The sequence below is a fragment of the Oncorhynchus masou genome, chromosome 12 (genome assembly GCF_036934945.1).
Source record: "Oncorhynchus masou masou isolate Uvic2021 chromosome 12, UVic_Omas_1.1, whole genome shotgun sequence".
Lineage (NCBI taxonomy): Eukaryota > Metazoa > Chordata > Actinopteri > Salmoniformes > Salmonidae > Oncorhynchus > Oncorhynchus masou.
In genome coordinates this window covers 22,026,429-22,040,995 of record NC_088223.1, presented here as the reverse complement: position 1 = coordinate 22,040,995, position 14,567 = coordinate 22,026,429, and the positions used below count along the sequence as shown (strand labels likewise).

Below are 14,567 nucleotides of genomic sequence, written 5' to 3'. Positions count from 1 at the left end.
GTCCGCATATAATCGCATGGTTTGCTTTCGCCTTAAAGCCTTTTTGAAATCTGACACAGCGGCTGGACGAACAAGAAGTGAAGCTTTATTTTGATGTATTAAACTTGTGATTTTATGAAAGCTTTATTTTGATGTAATTTTATGAAAGTTAAATATTTATAATACTGTAGTTTGAAATTCGCGCTCTGCAATTCCACCGGATGTTGGCCAGGTGGGACGCTAATGTGCCACCTGCCCATAAGAAGTTAACCACCACCACTTTAACCATCATTATCGTGATAACTGTCACAGTAACCATCTCTATAACTATCACTATCGGATTACACCATTCTAGCATGGCCATGTAGTGAAAATCCATCCTTACCGCAGCCACCTCTTCATAGTGGTGCAGATGACAGCCCATGAGGTAGGCGGTGGGCGCCATGAGGAAGTCCAGCATCTGGCGTGAGAGGATGGGCACAAAAGGGTGCTGCCACACCAGGGGGTGGATGAAGAGCATCAGGCTCTCTGCCAGCAGGGTGAGCCGGGCCCAGTCACAGGACAACAGTACTACCCTCTGCTCTATCAACAGGCTGGTAATGATCTGAAGAGCAGAGGCACCAGCACATGCCCGCAGGCACACACACACGGCTACATTGATATAGAGATATACACGTCTTTTACCAATCAAAACAGGTTGACAGAAACACACTGTATATTTGCACATAATCCCATTTCCAGTCTTCCACAGTAGACTTTCTTTAACTGCATTGAAAGAGCAGATTGTGTAGTGGGTTAGGCAGTTTAGTAGAAGTACAATCAGGCTGTGTGGGACAGCTATGTACGGTCTGTCCTCACTTGGAGGAGCTGTCGGGGTCTAAAGCACAGGAAAGGCAGATGGAGGTCCAGGTCAACAGCCGGCCGGTCCTTATCCTCCCGGGAGGGAAGCCCAATCTGGAGAGGCCTGAGATTAAAGACCTGGGACAGGACAGAGGAACAACATAGACCACCAACAACAGACATTATCCTGCTGGAACATTACCAACATAACACATGACAATAGAAACATGATGTGGTCCTGTATGGCTCAGTTGATAGAGCTAAATGGCATATAGTACAGTTTAATAATGCACGTATATCAAAGCGAGATGGAGAGAAAAACAGTTGGCTCACCACATGAAGTTGCCCAGGTGGGGGAATGGGCACCAGCGCCAGCTTGGCTGAAAACTCCTTCACCCTCTCCTCAAAGTCCCCCGTCCAGCTGGGCTTGAGCTGGGTCAAGAGACTGGGAGGGACGCCGTTCAGTAAAAACATTAACATAAAAAGGTCAATAGGTGCCTAAGATGAGTAAACTGATCATTGACACGTGATGATGGCCCAAGTCTGGCTGGATTTAGTTTGATATGTACTGTTTGGTATTCTCTTCCGGTATTTACTTGAACGAACACAAAGACCTAGTGGAGTAGGAGAACAGTGAATTGTTCTCACCATGACAGGCAGTCCCGGAGAGCGTTGTAGTAAGGATATTTAGAGATGACACAGATGCCGTATGCCGTGTAGAGACGGGACGACTTGGAGGACGACAGGTGGCCATTTTGGTGCCCAACATCCTGAAAAAACTGGGAAGCAAACAACAAATCAGTGACCAATGACCAGATGAGGATCTCTGGAATGGTGAAATTACTGTAGGTCTACTATGTCATGTGTCTTTCTAAACCAGGGGTGTCAAACTCATTCCATGGAAGGCCTAGTGTCTGCAGGTCTTTGGTTTTTCCTTTCAATTAAGACCAAGACAACCAGGTGAGGAGAGTTCCTTACTAATTAGTGACCTTATTTCATCAATCAAGTACAAGGGAAGAGTGAAAACCCAGACACTCGGCCCTCCGTGGAATGAGTTTAACATGTGCTCTAAACAATACACAGACAGGTAATACACACACCTACATTTTTAGTGCAGGATGGCATTTATTGGGATGACTCATGTACTGGAGGCAGCTCTGCAGGGTAGTCACTAGCTGGCACAGCTACAAAGTCATTAAATCTGACTTTAAAACTTCTTTGGGATAGGGGGCAGCATTTACACTTTTGGATGAATAGCGTGCCCAGAGTAAACTGCCTCCTACTCAGTCCCAGATGCTAATATGTGCATATTATTATTAGTATTGGATAGAAAACATTCTGAAGTTTCTAAAATTGTTTGAATGATGTCTGTGAGTATAACAGAACTCATATGGCAGGCAAAAACCTGAGAAAAAATCCAAACCGGAAGTAGGAAATATGAGGTTTGTAATTTTTTAACTCAGCCCCTATTGAATACACAGTGGGAAATGGGTCATTTTGCACTTCCTAAGGCGTCCACTAGATGTCAACACTCTTTAGAACGTTGTTTCAGGCTTCTACTGTGAAGGGGGGGGCGAATGAGAGGGGAATGAGTCAGAGATCTGGCAGCAGCCTCGATCTCAGTCACGCACATTCACATGAGGTAGCTCTCGTTTCATTGCTTTTCTACAGACAATGGAATTCTCCGGTTGTCACATTATTGAGCATTTATGATAAAAACGTCCTAAAGATTGATTCAAAATTTGATGTTTCTACGACCAGTAATATAACTTTTTGAACTTTTCGTCCGACATTCGGCTGGACCTGAACGAGCGTTTGGATTTGTTTACCAAACGCCCTAACAAAAGAAGCTATTTGGTCATACATTATTAACTTCATCGAACAAATCAAACATTTATTGTGGAACTGGGATTCCTGGGAGTGCATTCTGATGAAGATCATAGAAGGTAAGTGAATATTTATAATGCTATTTCTGACTTCTGTTGACTGTGCAACATGGCAGATATTTCTTTTGGCTGGTTTGGGCTCTGAGCTCCGTACTCAGATTATTGCATGGTATGCTTTTTCGTAAAGTTTTTTTGAAATCTGACACAGCGGTTGCATTAAGGAGAAGTGTATCTAAAGTTTCATGCATAACACTTGCATTTTCATCAACATTATAATGAGTATTTCTGTGAATTGATGTGGCTCTATATGCAAAATCACTGCATGTTTTGGAACTACTAAACATAACACGCCAATGTAAAATGAGATTTTTGGATATAAATATGCACTTTATCGAACAAAACATACATGTATTGTGTAACATGAAGTCCTATGAGTGTCATCTGGTGAAGATCATCAAAGGTTAGTGATTAATTTTCATCTCTATTTGTGCTTTTTGTGACTCCTCACGTTGGCTGGAAAAATGGCTGGGTATTTCTGTGACTTGGTGGTGACCTAACATAATCGTTTGTGGAGCTTTCGCTATAAAGCATTTTTGAAATCAGACACTGTGGCTGGATTAACGAGATTTGTATCTTTAAAATGGTGCCTAATACTTGTATGTTTGAGAAATTTGATTTATGAGATTTCTGTTGATTTGTATTTGGCAACCTGCAATTTCATTGGCTGTTGGCGCCAGCGGAACCAGTCCTAGACAGGTTAACCCTAACCACACTACTAACCTTATGCTGAGCCCTAACCTTAAACACATTTCTGTTATGAATGTTTATGATATATTGCCAATTTTTACTTTGCAGCTGGCAAAGTGGAAATCTCTCAGCTCTGCCTCCAGGACAAGATTCATCCCAATAAATGTCAACCTGCATTTTAAGTAGACTTCTAACTCAGCAGTGAACAGGAAACCTGTCCATAAAAGGCTTCAGATGTCCATGTTTGTAATCAATCCATATTTTGATTATCTAAACCTAGCTAATATAGGCTACATACCCAGGGAATGTAACAGTAAGCCCCTTTGTTTAAACAATTTTCTTTCCAAGAATCCAAAGCATTCCAGTTGTCATGAATAAAGCTCAGCTGGTAAGCCGTCTCACCTGTATAGGCCTGTAGTACTGCACCACTACAGCATGTGTCCTGTTCCCAAAGACATCAGTAAACACCAGGTAATGGTACGAGTCTTCTCTCTGCTCGCTGGCTATCTGAAGACCACCTGGTCAATGGAAGAATACCGACAAGGTCTCATATAAGCATACCAAAATGAATCACATCACTGCTTCATATACAGTTGTGTGTGATAATCAGAACATAGATAATCAGCTCATAGTGTAAGTGCCGTGTTGTCCTAATTTGATGGATTTAAATGACTAGACAGGGATATTGTACAGTAATCAACATCTCAATACTAAAGGTATATGGGATTTAGCTAGACAGCTAGTTTTCATCCATCCTTGTCTAGCTATTTCACTATCATGATTCTAGTTTGAATCAAAACGGTGACTTCTCGACATCACGCTGTGTCACCTGGGAAGCAGAGTTGAGGCAGGGCGATGAGGTCCAGGTCCTTGGGGACACTGATGTCCTCTGTGGTGGTGCCACCTCCTCCATCGCTACCCTTGGCTGTCTCTCCGTTAGCTATTCCAGCCCTCTCCTTCTTCTTCTTGATGAAGGAGCGCCTTCTCTGGACCCTGCTGAAGGCCGGGGCGTGACCATGGGTCTCGCTACTCGCACTCTCCTTGGTCACAAAAGGTGGGGCGTGAACCTGTAGTACCTCTGCCCCCAACAGGGGAAGCTCTTTGATTTTGCCCTGTTGATGGGACTGGCAGGAAGTGGAAATATGTAACATGCTGTACATAACATATATAGACCTACATATGATGTGTATAAGTATGTTTCTCACATTTACTTAAGTCATTTAGCAGACACTCTTATCCAGAGCCACTTACAGGAGGAATTCGGGTTAAGGGACTTGCTCAAGGACACCGGCAGAGTTTTCACCTAGTCGGCTCAGGGATTCAAACCAGCAACCTTGCGGTTACTGGCCCAACGCTCTTAACCACTATTCCACAGTGTTCTTATTGATATGATGGTAGCCTAAGCCCACAATAACCAATGTGTTGCAAAAACAACAGTGTATGCCCCCACCATGTATCAGTCCATTGATTGAGTCAATAGTACCTACCTGATGGACTTCCCTGAGTTTATCGTTGGCTGCTCCAACCACTACACAAGCCTCCAGCAGTCCAGAGGGAATATCTGCCATCAGAGCCTAGACAACAGCAGAGCCTAGACAACAGCAGAGCCGGCCAGATACCACGGCCAGATACCACAGAGTGTGTGTCTACCAAGCTGTCTGGTTACAGCATTGTCTTCTGTTTGGAGTCCAACAGGTGGCGTCACTCCTTCGTAACACTCCTCCTATACAACGTAAGATCAACCGAGTGTGGACAGAGTCACACCATCTGACGTGAAGCAATGGTGTCTGTCTACAGTCCATACATCCAGACTAGAGTCAGAATGCTAGGCGTCCTGCTTCTTCCACCTCTTTCTTCACCTTCACAGGACCCATCTGGACCAGAACCACCTAGAGGAAAGGCCCATCTCAGTAGAATCATCCAGACCATGACCTCAGGTCTAGGAAATGACAGACAGACATGAGTCGGTTAGGTTAGTCATTCTATAAGCCACTGAGATGCTTGCCTGCCGGCCTGGTAGTCGCTACACTCCCCCAAACACATTGTCATCCCACCAGATGTTGGGGCCTGATCACTCAGGCAGATAACCACAAACATCCTTAAAATGTTTAAAATGCATCTGAAGCCCAGGGGAGAAAATCAAGAAACAGTTGTTACCGTAACTTGACAAAAGATTCATCTGAAAGTCTAAACCTGAGTTTCCGTAGATGCAAACCAGAACTGTTTAGAGTTTAACCTCAAACTACCCAAGAAAGTGTCTCCCAAACTCTGTCCTCAGGACCACATTTAGTTTTTTCCCCTAAGCACTACAGACCAGATTCAAGCTTGATGATTTAAATCAGCTGTGTAATGTTAGGGCAAAAAACTAAAACGTGCACCCCTTGGGGCCCTGAGGACAGAGTTTGGGAAACGCTGACCTAAGACATGTTTTCCTCATATCTTCGCCTACCTATTTTCCTCTGCTGTTGGCTATGTTAGAGAAGAGATAGGCCTTCACTGATGACTCACGGATGTAGGTTACACAAAGGAGCCATTCTAGGAGTAAAGATTTAGGTATAGTTTTTCCTCAGAACAAATAACCAACGTTACACATTCCTCTGCGGACTGTGTTCTGAAGCCTCAGATGGTGAATTACAATCTGTCTGCATTCTTCTGTCCACTTGAAGATGTCAGACATATATAGCCTACATCAGTTATTTCACACAATGTACAAAACAGCGTTCCACAGGAATACTGGCCCAAAAACAAACAAAAGAACTTGAGCGTGCATAACTATTCACCCCCACAAAGTCAATACTTTGTAGAGCCACCTTTTGCAGCAATTACAGCTGCAAGTCTCTTGGGGTATGTCTCTATAAACTTGTCACATCTAGCCTCTGGGATTTTGCCCACTCTTCAAGACAAAACTGGTCCAGCTCCTTCAAATTGGAGCGTGTAATATCTGAAAATGTCGCTAGCTAACGCTAGACAATATTACCTGTATACGTCATCATGCATGATGGACCCGTCTCCCTGTCAGGATGCCATACCACGGTTGCACTTAGTTTGAAGATGCATTCTGGAGACAGGTGTTTTCTCCATCTTTTTAGCTATCATACTGTCACACCCTGACCATAGTTTGCTTTATATATTTCTATGTTTTGTTTGGTCGGGGTGTGATCTGAGTGGGCATTCTATGTTGTGTGTCTAGTTTGTCTGTTTCTGTGTTTGGCCTGATATGGTTTTCAATCAGAGGCAGGTGTTAGTCATTGTCTCTGATTGGGAACCATATTTAGGTAGCCTGTTTGGTGTTGGGTTTGGTGGGTGATTGTTCCTGTTCTTATTGTCCTTATGTCTGTCGTGTGCTAGTTTGCACCAGTATTAGGTTGTTACGTTTGTTTGTTTTGTATTTGATTCGTGTTTACTTCTGTTTTATTAAACATGGATCGTAATAGCCACGCCGCATTTTGGTCTGACTCTCTTTCACCTATAGAAAACCGTGACACATACTCTAATTCCACTGACTTAACTTGATCCTACAGAAAGTGGAGAGCAAAACGTATGCAGCTCTACTACACAATACATTTTTTTTAAATCCGGATTACCAACACAGACTGATGACTAACATTAGTTTAAATTGGCTCAATTAGGAAGAACAACAACTGTTCAGAATGACATGCTCTTGACTGTTGATATTCACAGGGTTCCGCTTGTGTACAGCAATTTATTTCACCTTTATTTAACCAGGTAGGCCAGTTGAGAACAAGTTCTCATTTACAACTGCGACCTGGCCAAGATAAAGCAAAGCAGTGACACAAACACAGTTACACATGGAATAAACAAACAGTCAATAATACAATAGAGAAAGTCTATATACAGTGTGTGCAAATGAGGTAGGATAAGGGGGGTGAGGTAATAAATAGGCTATAGTGCCGAAATTATTACAGTATGGCAAATTAAACACTGGGGTGCAAAGGAGCAAAATAAATAACCAGTATGGTGATGAGGAAGATGGGCTATTTATAGATTGGCTATGTACAGGTGCAGTGATCTGTGAGCTGCTCTGACAGCTGGTGCTTAAAACTAGTGAGGGAGATATTTGCAGTTCGTTCCAGTCATTGGCAGCAGAGAACTGAAAGGAAAGGCGACCAAAGGAGGAATTGGCTTTGGGGGTGAGCAGTGAAATATACCTGCTGGAGCGCATGCAGTGGGTGGTTGCTGCTATGGTGACCAGTGAGCTGAGATAAGGCCGGGCTTTACCTAGCAACGACTTCTAGATGACCTGGAGCCAGTGGGTTTGGCGATGGATATGAAGTGAGGACCAGCCAACGAGAGCATACAGGTCGCAGTGGTGGGTAGTATATGGGGCTTTGATGACAAAACGGATGGCACTGATAGACTGCATTCAATTTGCTGAGTAGAGTGTTGGAAGCTATTTTGTAAATGACATCGCCGAAGTCAAGGATCGGTAGGATAGTCAGTTTTATTAGGGCCTTTCCTTCCAGTTCTCTGCTGCCAATGACTGGAACGAACTGCAAAAATAACTAAAGCTAGAGACCCATATCTCCCACACTAACTTCAAGCACCAGCTATCAAAGCAGCTCACAGATCATTGCACCTGTACATAGCCCATCCAGCTACCTCATCCGAATACGGTATTTATTTATTTATTTCTCTCCTTTGCACCCCAGTATCTCTACTTGCACATTCATCTTCTGCACATCACTCTTAATTGTTATATCGTAAATACCTCGCCACTATGGCCTATTTTATTGCCTTACCTCCCATATCTTACCTCATTTGCACATACATACACTTTTTTTCTACTATATTATTGACTGTGTGTTTGTTTATGCCATGTTTGTGTCGCACTGCTTTGCTTTATCTTGGCCAGGTTGCAGTTGTAATGAGAACTTGTTCTCAACTAGCCTACCTGGTTAAATAAAAGGTGAAATAAAAATACAATGAAGCCAAGATTGAACCCTTGGCCTGAATGCCAGGCGTCACATCTGGAGGAAAACTGGCACTATCCCTACGGTGGCAGCATCGCGCTGTGGGGATGTGTTAAGGGATTTTTTTTATCAATAATGACTAATTATGTATACATTTCAATCAGGACTGACTAATCAGAATACTATTATGTTACTGTATATGTATGAATTTTCTTTTTATCCTAGTACTTAATATAATGTGTGTAATTATAATCAAGAAGTAGAACAATGACTGTCTGTTCCTTGGTAGAAATGAATGAACTTATCGCCAGACTGGCTAGAATGCTTATCTTCACAGGCAGACCTTGGCTCGGGTCATAAATTATCTAAATTAGGAGAGACGATGTGGGAAGGGCTTGAGAACTATACAGCCTTTGTACCAGGGTGAAGAAGAGATGGGACAGTTCGAAAACTAATGACATAATGTTCAGTTTATAACCTGTGGTAAACTGTATCATGTTCAGTACTCTCGAGAATAAACGCTGCTGATTAATTTTGAGACTGGTCTCTGTCAATTCCTAAGAATTTGTAAGACTCTTATTTGCATAAAATGGACAGAGTGTTTAATTTTAATTGGGTATTAAAACATATAGGAATTTAATTCCTGTAACAGGATGTTTTTCGGAGGCAGGGACTGGGAGACTAGTCAGGATTGAGGGAAAGGTGAACGGAGCAAAGTACAGAGATCGTTGATGAAAACCCAAGCACATAGACAAGACAATGCACGAGTGGCTTAAGAACAAGTCTCTGACTGTCCTTGAGTGGCCCAGCCAGAGCCCGGATTTGAAACCGATTGAACATCTCTGGAGAGACCTGAAAATAGCTATGCAGCGACGCTCCCCATCCAACCTGTCATCTCTGCAGATCCTCTCAAGCTAAGAATGGGAGAAACTCCCCAAATACAGGTGTGCAAAGCTTGTAGCGTCATACTCAAGAAGATTTGATGTTATAATTGCTGCCATAAGGTAATTCAACAAAGTACTGAGTAAAGGGTCGGAATACCTATCTAAATGTGATATTTCTATTTTTGCTTTGGGGTGGCAGGGTAGCCTAGTGGTTAGAGCGTTGGACTAGTAACCGGAAGGTTGCAAGTTCAAATCCCCAAGCTGACAAGGTACAAATTTGTCGTTCTGCCCCTGAACAGGCCCACTGTTCCTAGGCTGTCATTGAAAATAAGAAGTTGTTCTTAACTGACTTGCCTAGTTAAATAAAATAAAATTATGGGGTATTGTGTGTGGATTGATAAAACAAACAAAATCAGTTTTAGAATAAGGCTGTAACGCAACAAAATTTGGAAAAATACAATGGGTCTGAATACTTTCCAAATGCACAGTGTGTGGGTAGATAGGAGTGGCCACCATCATTCTTAAACGGAGAAATTTGGAACCACCAAGAGAGCTCACCCGCCTCTCGCCACAAACACACAATCAGTCAAAAGTTTGGACACACCTACCCATTCAAGCGTTTCTTTATTTTGACTATTTTCTACATTGTAGCATAATAGTGAAGACATCAAAACTATGAAATAACCAATGTAGTGGTTACTATGTAGTAACCAAAAAAAGTGTTAAATCAAATATTTTAGATTATTCAAATTAGCCACCCTTTGCTTTGATGTTGCACACTCTTGGCATTCTCTCAACCAGCTTCATGAAGTAGTCACCTGTAAAGCATTTCAATCCCAAAATCCAGCAAGCGCTATGATGAAATTTGGCTCTCATGAGGTCCATCACAGGAAAGGAAGACCCAGAGCTACCTCTGCTGCAGAGGATAATTTCATTAGAGTTACCAGCATCAGAACACAGCCCAAATAAATGCTTCAGAGTTCAAGTAACAGACACATCTCAACATCAACTGTTCAGAGGAGAATGTGTGAATTGCTGCAAAGAAACCACTGCTATAGAACACCAATATGAAGAGACTTGCTTGGGCCAAGAAACACGAGTAATGGACATAAGACTGGTAGAAATCCATCCTTTGGTCTGATGAGTCCAAATTTGAAATGTTTGGTTCCAACCCGCCATGTCTTTATGAGACGCAGACCAGGTGAACAGATGATCTCGGCATGTGTGGTTCCCACTGTGAAGCATGGACGAGGTGGGATGGTGCTTTTCTAGTGACACTGATGGATTTAGAATTCAAGGCACACTTAACCAGCATGGCTACCACAGCATTCTGCAGCGATACTCCATCCCATCTGGTTGGCACTTAGTGGGACTATCATTAGTTTTTTAACAGGACAATGACCCAACAAACCTCCAGGCTGTATGACAGCTATTTGACTACAAATAACCCAACCTAAAGCTAATTGAGTTGGACCTAGGGTTGTACATTTTGAGGAATATTCAGAGGTGGAAACTGTCCATGGGAATTAACGGAAATATATGCAAATTAATATTAATACCACTTCAAATGCAGATGTTTTTTGCATTGGATATATTTACCAGATTATATGGAGGCAGACACATAAACCTTTTACCTTAAGTAGACAATTGCAAATGATTAAATCCTTCAATAAATTTTACGAATTTAACTTTAAATGCTATTTAATCAGTTTCTTGATATGCCACACCTGGTGGCATGCCACACCAATATACCTGGTGGCATTGATATGCCACACCAATATAATCCAGGTGGATGGATTATATTGGCAAAGGAGAAATGCTCACTAAGCAGGATGTAAATAAATTTGTGCACAAAATTTGACAGAAAAAAAGATTTCAGCTCATGAAACATAGGACCTACACTTTACATGTTGCGTTTATATTCTCTCCCTCACACACACAGTTGAAGTTGGGAAGTTTACATACACCTTAGTGTATTCCTGATATTTAGTCCTAGTAAAAATGATCTGTTTTAGGTCAGTTAGGATCACCACTATTTTAAGAAGGTGAAATGTCAGAATAATAGAAGAAATGTAAATGTAAGAGAATGGTTTATTTCAGCTTTTATTTCTTTCAAAACATTCCCAGTGGGTCAGAAGTTTACATGCACTCAATTAGTATTTGGTAGCATTGCCTTTAAATTGTTTAACTTGGGTCAAACATTTCTGGTAGCCTTCCACAAGCTTCACACAATAAGTTGGGTAAATTTTGGCCCATTCCTCCAGACAGAGTCAGGTTTGTAGGCCTCTTTGCTCGCACACACTTTTTCAGTTCTGCCCACACATTTTCTATAGAATTAAGGTCAGGGCTTTGTGATGGTCAATCCAATACCATGCCTTTGTTGTCCTTAAGTTATTTTGCCACAACTTTGGAAGTATGCTTGGGGTCACTGTCCATTTGGAAGACCCATTTGCGACCATGCTTTAACTTCCTGACTGATGTCTTGAGATGTTGCTTCAATATATCCACATAATTGTTCTACCTCATGATGCCATCTATTTTATGAAGTGCACCAGTCCCTCCTGCAGCAAAGCACCTCCACAGCATGATGCTGCCACCCCCGTGCTCCACGGTTGGGATGGTGTGCTTCACGGTTGGGATGGTGTTCTTCAGCTTGCAAGCCTCCCCCTTTTTCCTCCAAACATAATAATGGTCATTATGGCCACACAGTTCTATTTTTGTTGTTTCATCAGACCAGATGACTTTTCTCCAAAAAGTATTATCTTTGTCACCATGTGCAGTTGCAAACCATAGGCTGGCTTTTCTATGGAGGTTTTGGAGCAGTGGCTTCTTCCTTGCTAAGCGGCCTTTCAGGTTATGTCGATATAGGACTCATTTTACTGTGGATACAGATACGTTTGTACCTGTTTCCTCCAGCATCTTCACAAGGTCCTTTGCTGTTGTTCTGGGATTGATTTGCACTTTACGCAACAAAGTACGTTCATCACTAGGAGACAGAACGTGTCTCCTTGCTGAGCGGTGTGACAGCTGCGTGGTCCCATGGTGTTTATACTTGCGTACAATTGTTTGTACAGATGAATGTGGTACCTTCAGGTGTTTGGAAATTACTCCCAAGGATGAACCAGACTTGTGGAGGTCTACAATTTTGTTTGAGGTCTTGGCTTATTTCTTTTGATTTTCTCATGATGTCAAGCAAATAAGGCACCGAGTTTGAAAGTAGGCCTTGAAATACATCCACAGGTATACCTCCAATTGACTCAAATGATGTCAATTAGCCTATCAGAAGCCATGACATTATTTTCTGGAATTTTCCAAGCGGTTTAAAAGGCACAGGCAACTTAGTGTATGTAAACTTCTGACCCACTGGAATTGTGATATAATTCACTGTAAGTGAAATAATCTGTCTAAACAATTGTTGGAAAACTGACTTGTGTCATGCACAAAGTAGATGTCCTAACCGACTTGCCAAAACTATAGTTTGTTAACCTCTAGCGACGAACAATCCCGTATCCCGGAGCGTAATCATAGCCTCAAGCGCATTACCATAACGCAACATTTCCTATTCATGAAAACACAAATGAAATGAAATAAATATATTCAAACACCAGCTTAGCATTTTGTTAACAACACTGTCATCTCAGATTTTCAAAATATGCGTTACAGCCAACACTAGACAAGCATTTGTGTAAGTTTAGCATGGCATAAGGCTATGCTAGGCTGTGCTGGCAGCAGGCAACATTTTCACAAAAACAAGGAAATCAACCAAATTAAATCATTTAGATGCTTCAGATGCGTTCACCCAGGAGACTCCCAGTTAGATAGCAAATGTTCCTTTTTTCAAAAATATTATTTTTGGAGGGAAAAAACGTCCCGTTTGTTCATCCTGCTTGGCTGAGAAATCGGCAGAAAAATACTTAAACTATAACGCATTAGCATAACGCAACTTTTTCTATTCATGGTAATCGCAAATTAAATGAAAGAAATATATTGAAACACAAGCTTAGCCTTTTGTTAACAACACTCATCTCAGATTTTCAAAATATGCTTTTCAACCAAAGCTACAAGCATTTGTGTAAGAGTATTGATAGCCTAGCATAGCTTTAAGTCTAGCATTCAGAAGGCAACATTTTCACAAATACAAGAAAAGCATTCAAATAAAATAATTTACCTTTAAAGAACTTAGGATGATTTCAATGACGAGAGTCTTAGTTAGATAGCAAATGTTCATTTTTTCAAAAAAATATTATTTGTGTTGGCGAAATTGCTCCATTTTGTTCATCACGTTTGGCTAAGAAAAATGCAGTCACTACAACGCTGAACTTTTTTCAAAATTAGCTCCATAATATCGACAGAAACATGGCAAACGTTGTTTAGAATCAATCCTCAAGGTGTTTTTCACATATCTATTCGATAATATATCAGTCGTGACAGTTGGTTTCTCATCAGAAGCAAACGGAAAATACTGCAGCTTGAGATTACGCAATAATTGCATTAGTTCAGTTCTGTGGCACTCACAGACACATATCTTTGCAGTTTTGGAAACGTCAGTGTTTTCTTTCCAAAGCTGTCAATTATATGTGTTTTCTTTCCAAAGCTGTCAATTATATGCATAGTCAAGCATCTTTTCGTGACAAAATATCTTGTTTAAATCGGGAACGTTTTTCATCCAAAAATTAAAATAGCGCCCCCTATATCCAAGAAGTTAATAAGAAATTTGTGGAGTGGTTGAAAAACAAGTTTTAATGACTCCAACCTAAGTGCATGTAAACTTCTGACTTCAACTGTGTATATATAGAGGTCGCCCGATTAATCGGAATGGCTGATTAATTAGGGCCGTTTTCTAGTTGTTTTCATAATCAGTAATCGGCATTTTTGGACACCGATCATGGCCGATTACATTGCACTCCACGAGGAAACTGCGTGGCAGGCTGTACCTGTTATTCGAGTGCAGCAAGGAGCCAAGGTAAGGTGCTAGCTATCGTATCTTATAAAAAACAATCTTACCATGATCACTAGTTAACGACACATGGTTGATGATATTACTAGTTTATCTAGCTGTCCTGCGTTGCATATAATCGATGCGGTGCCGTCGCCAAACGGTTATTTAACAAGGCATTCGTGGAAAAAAAAGCACTGTCGTTGCACCAATGTGTACCTAACCATAAACATCAACGCCTTTCTTAAAATCAATATACAAGTAGATATTTTTAAACCTGCATATTTAGTTAACCTGTTACATCTATGGGGGCGCTATTTCATTTTTGGATAAAAAGACGTGCCCGTTTTAAGCGCAATATTTT

The 14,567-nt window shown here is 41.4% G+C and overlaps 1 protein-coding gene across 6 annotated transcripts in view; it reads right to left on the bottom strand.

Moving 5' to 3' along the window:
* Positions 1–14,567, bottom strand: part of LOC135549693 (DENN domain-containing protein 3-like) — a 54,561-nt gene that overhangs the window by 24,021 nt on the left and 15,973 nt on the right. For all 6 annotated transcript variants that reach the window (XM_064979902.1, XM_064979901.1, XM_064979900.1 and 3 more), the window contains exons 2-8: positions 4,940–5,391; positions 4,282–4,576; positions 3,855–3,970; positions 1,468–1,598; positions 1,153–1,264; positions 838–957; positions 365–583 (exon numbers count right to left, since the gene is read on the bottom strand). In XM_064979902.1, the coding sequence (XP_064835974.1) occupies positions 365–583; positions 838–957; positions 1,153–1,264; positions 1,468–1,598; positions 3,855–3,970; positions 4,282–4,576; positions 4,940–5,020 (1,074 nt within the window). In that variant the 5' untranslated portion in view covers positions 5,021–5,391. The remainder of the gene's footprint in view (positions 1–364; positions 584–837; positions 958–1,152; positions 1,265–1,467; positions 1,599–3,854; positions 3,971–4,281; positions 4,577–4,939; positions 5,392–14,567) is intronic.